The 5,441-nt window shown below is 33.1% G+C and overlaps 1 protein-coding gene across 1 annotated transcript in view; it reads right to left on the reverse strand.

Moving 5' to 3' along the window:
* LOC102678924 (fibrillin-1-like) overlaps positions 1-5,441 on the reverse strand; it is a 146,358-nt gene that overhangs the window by 71,773 nt on the left and 69,144 nt on the right. Inside the window, exon 2 of the mRNA XM_031508983.1 lies at positions 2,816-3,001. Within this exon, the coding sequence (XP_031364843.1) occupies positions 2,816-3,001 (186 nt within the window). The remainder of the gene's footprint in view (positions 1-2,815; positions 3,002-5,441) is intronic.

Here is a 5,441-nt window from a genome sequence, read left to right on the forward strand (position 1 = left end):
ACACAGCGAGAATGAAAAAAGGAGGCTTACATCGATCGATAATCGGCTGAACGTTTATTTTCATAATCGGGCGACGAGAGCCAGCAGACAATGTGAAAAAGCTCTTAGATGCCGTGATTGATGAGGGAAAATTTTATTTCGAAAGTGTTTTGTTTGATATCGTAAAGAAGATCGTTGCGTTGGAAGAAATGTTGGAATTTCTGGTATTATGGAAATGGGACGGATGTGCGTGATGGTGATAAGGAAAAAGCGATTGGAATTTTTTATAACCTTGTACCAAGGTTTCTTGGGTTTTTGGAGCGTGGTTTCGTGTAATATCCAATGAAATGGAACTGCTTTTCGAGATAAAAATAATAAAGTTGAACAGGACAATTTATGTATCGTTGGTGTACATAAAAGTTTATGAAAACTAATTGCTAAAATATATATATATTTTTTTTTTAATATACTAATTGAATTTTTGTCAAGTTTTGGATTTTTTTTTTAATTCAATGTTTAAGATCACAGTTCCTGATGATTTTTATGTAATAATTTTTGCAATATTTAGACAACAATATTGCCTATATTACATAAAATGTAATTAACAATTTCAAAAATTTATTTTGAAAAAAACAATTATTCAATCTATTGTTTAAATCCAGATTGAAAATTCAGGAATAATACAGAAACATTTCACAAATATAAAAATAATATTTTGCGCAAATAATGGATTAATATAAAACTCGCAAGAAAAATGTATTTTATGAAAATTCGTGTGAAAAAGAGCATCGATATAAAACGTTCGATAACCTACATTTTTCATATTCATATTTAAAATAAATTTCGTAGAGTGCTTAAATATTTCGTTTAACTGTTTTGCAAATTCACCGATAAAATAAAATATCGTATCGTTGGAAGAAGAATTCGAACTTCGAGAAAGGAATGTGGCATAAAAAAATGAAACATCATGGAATGAAATATTAAGGTACGAAACTGTGTCGTGGAAAGTGGACGTAAAAAAAAAAAGAAAAAATTATCTCCCTTTCAAACGAGATTATCGCGAGTCAAGTGGACTATTTGCCATATTATTACGTCGACATCTGGCAAGATGCTCGAATTGAGATACATGTCATGTTATGTCGAGGAGCTGCTTCAAGTGTGGTGTCGAAACGCTCTTTAGATCACTTATATTTATAAAAGAGCATTAATAAAAACGAGATGTATCCAATTTTAATAGATTATTCGTATAACATGGTATCCAGCATACAAGGTATCACGAGTAAGGTTTTCCTTTTTCTACTTCGAGTATAATACCAAAATTGGGTAAAATAAATTTGAGAAAATCTAAAAGTGGAATCTAAAAATTTCAAAATTCATCGTAATCTTCGTTTTCTTAATCTTTTATCGTTATATAGAATTCAAAACTTCTCGATTCTAAATAAAACGAAAAAGAACTTGTAATACAAAAAGTGAATCGAATATGAATTTCTTATATTCTTAAATATATATTTAATATATTATAAAAAGAATACAATATAATCTACGTAAATATACTCAAACGTAAAAATAATTGCAGAGAAAGTTCTCAAAAATCTCTTTAATTAGAAAGAAAATTCTAAAAATAAGGTTCTTTCGAGAGATTCGTCGTCAATTAAAAAAAATAAATAAATAAATAAAAGGAAAATTTCATTCATAAAAATACCATTCGTCAAAGCATCTCGTCGAATCTCTTATCAAACAAATTTGAGTTTCACGAAGCAAACGATTCATCTATAAATAATACATCTCTGTTCGACAGCAATAATAACGAGGGCTCTGGTATAACGAAGATCTTCGTTAATTTCACCGACTTTCGTCGCGATTCACACGCTTCTTTGTCAACGAAACGAGAACGCCTCGATGATACAGCACAGTGTTGTGGAAACTGGTGAATAAATTGGTTGAGTGGCACGTCTATCTGGATAAATCGCGGGCAACACGTTTATCCCAGATTTCATACGTTTACCCTCCGCCTACGCAAACACGTGATGTCCACAAACACCCGGAAATTCGTTCGACACTCTCCGCTTCGATATTACTCGTCTTCTGCTCGATAACTTCTCCTAAACTTATTCAAAGCGAATCTTTTTTTTTCCCTTTCTTTTGTTTTCGCTATCGTGACGAGAGAAATTCCACTTTTCGAATTTATTTGTCTATACACGGTGTACGAAAACACACTGAAGAGGGTACAAAGGGGATACAAAAGAAAATGAAAAGAGGAGAATATCGTTTTTCGCGAATAACGTTGGAGGAATTTTCATTGCGTGGAATTTTTATTGACAAGTATCGAAGAATTCGAAGATATTTTTTCATCTCAAATTTTCTACGTTTGTTTGCGTCACGTTATCGAGTGTGTAACAATTAAAATTTCATAGAAATGGGCATATAATTATATCAAGTATCTTGGATAGAAGAAGAAAGTTTTTAAATATACGTGAATATTTGATTAATTTTGGGTATAATTAACAAAAGATTATAGTATATCTGAAAATAATACAATATTAATTTGGAAAAATTCAATGATAAAATGTTTCAAAAACAAATATAAGAAGAAAATGATTACTAATTTCCACTCTTATAGTAAAAAAACAGTATAAAAATTTATAATTATTACCCATCAAATATTGCCAAAGATTTGAATAATTGAATTGGATTTCTAGAGAAACGAAATTTTAATGACATTGCCTATTCGAAAAAAATAAAATGACTTTTTAGAGAAAATATCCCTCGCAAGAAATTTAGATTTGAAAAGTTTGAAAAGAGTCAAGATGTATAAAGCGAAGTGCAAGTGACTTACCGTGAGGCACGCATTTCGGGATGGGATGATTCCAACCGTCCGCGGTGCAAGTCAGTATTTTATGGCCCTTCAATCTACGGCCTGGTTCACACGAGTACACGGTCTGTAAAGTACCATCTTTAAGGACTCGTTCCCTCACTCTTCCCCATTGCGGCGCTTGCACCAAGGGACAATCCCCGAGAACTCCTAAAAGTCGAACGAAGCACACCTTTAATCGGTGAGAAACGTGCGAGGTCATGCATATATGAGAATGTATAAAAGATTTGATTTTAATCTTCTGTAACAATTGTTTGTTGATACATATATACGAATGTAGAGTTTCTGTACATGATATTTTCTACAGTTAAAAAATTGAAATTAAAATAATCTGTAAAAGAGATGAAAGAGATTTGATAAAAAGTTATAACAAAAAAAATATGAAACATAAACGCTTTATCTGTTTGTGTTCCAAAGTATCATCTACATTTGTATATTGCAAATTTAATGAATTTTCATAAAAGAAAATATTCGTGTTTCGAAATATTTTCAGATCCTCGTTATTACGTTAACGAATAATTACAATTAATTTCAAAAATTGGATTATTACGTTGTAAACGAATTAGAGGGTGCAATTATTATTTTCAATTCAGCTTGGCAGAATCATTACTCGAAATGGGAAAAGCGAGTTTTTTGCGGTATTTCATAGGTTTGGAACAAAGAGTGGTCAGAGTACACTGAAAATTTAATCTCGACCAGGTATTGGTCGAGCGTGGAAATTAACTCTGCGATTGGTCACCACCCAATCTCGGTTTATAGGAGCAAAAACTAAAATTTAGTTGACCAATGTTTTTTCAACGCGGTAACAAAACTTTTATAATTTAACTTAGATCCTGAATTAAAATTGTTCTTCTTCTTCTGCATTATTCGTTGTAAGGTCTAGGATTATGTAACACTTTAGTCATTTTAATTATGTCATTTTATTATTTACTTTTGATTAGTCAAAATTTTTCTTCCTCACAAATGATCTTTGAGATAATACATTTCATCCCTTCTTTTTCCAACAGATATTCAAGATTATCTTCTATTATATATATATGTATAAAGGATTTAAAAGAAGGATTCCAATCTAATCTGTCCAATCAATATTCGAATGTTAAGTACTTCTAGTCATATTTAATCCCATCTTCAATTTTCTTATTAACTCCTATAATGCTCGACGAATAAGCCCCTTACATACCAATTTCTTACACTTTTGTTTTGGCTCTCCAAAAGTATCCCACAAATATGAATAGAAGAAAATATCGACCATTAATTTCCCATAATAAGCGCCTTATCATCATTATTTTCGTCGTAATGAATCTCATTGCACGATAAACTTAAATATCGAAGAAGCTCGACGTATGAAATGCGAGAAAAAAGGCAGGAACAATTTCACGGTTATAAAATTGCTGGTAGTTTCCGTAGTCGAAGGGCAACATTCCTAATCGGCTCGACGCGAGGAATCTCGTGGCGAGTTACGAGCCACGAGAGCCGAGGTCATGTTCGCCACCGCCAACGATGTCCAGAACGAAACCAGCCTTCGAAGTCGTAACGACTTTCGTTCTGCATGCTGCATTGGTGATTCAGATAAAAAGGATAACATCTTACCGCCTACCGTAAAAAAAAACTTTTCATTTAATAACCTTTCTTTTCGGCCAATACGTTACTCGCCAATTTCTAGGGAATTTTTTTACCGCTCGATCGGTCAGTAAGTTTTCTACGTTTTTGATAGAGATTTTGACAATATGGCGGAATCGGGGAAACCATCATTTCAATCGTAGAAATGGAGAAAAATTGAGGTTGGTTACTAAAATTGATTAAAAGATTTTCACGTGATTTGATTGGATTTTCAGATATTTGTGTGTTTATGAGAAATTTGAAGAAGTAATAACGATATATGATATAAGTAAAATAATTAAAATCACCATATCCTGGCAAAACTATTTCTATACGACGAACTAATAATACCTATATCAGAATCAGTTTCAAAATTCCCCTCCGATATTCGTACGAGGATCCAGCGAGCAATAATAGCACAAACGCTTATTACAATTCTATTACACAACGGGAATTTCATGATTGGGAGGGGAATACGACGAATCCTCGTGTACAAAATGTTAGAACGTTTCCACCTCGGATAGAGAGGGAGGAAGTTTCCGTTTGAAGCATCATCCAGATGGAGAAGGTCTGTCGTTTAATTAATACCTGAACGTTTACATTCCGTAATTAATATCAAGACGCTCTAGAAGGTGCACGGTCAATTCTCTATTCACCGATGTTCCTCAAAGGGCCGGGTGGAAACGTAACCAAACGATGGCGTGTTAATTAAATGAATAGGGCGGCACGATTCGAAAGGGATGAGAGCTGACGATCCAATTGTAGGCATTGACCGGTCTCTGGTATCGTAATACTATGATTAGGAATGGATCTGGCCAACTTGTGAATCCCAGTCGCGTTTGTGCGGGATTCAATTGATAAGGAACAGAATTCTAGCCGAGTTGTGAGTGTTACGCTTGTGAGATGCGAGCGACGAATGATTAATCAGTTGTTGGAACGAGAAGAATAGGGTCAGTTGAATATTATATACTTTTTTTTTTTTTTTTTTTTT

Source organism: Apis dorsata, unplaced genomic scaffold (genome assembly GCF_000469605.1).
Source record: "Apis dorsata unplaced genomic scaffold, Apis dorsata 1.3 scaffold_117, whole genome shotgun sequence".
NCBI lineage: Eukaryota > Metazoa > Arthropoda > Insecta > Hymenoptera > Apidae > Apis > Apis dorsata.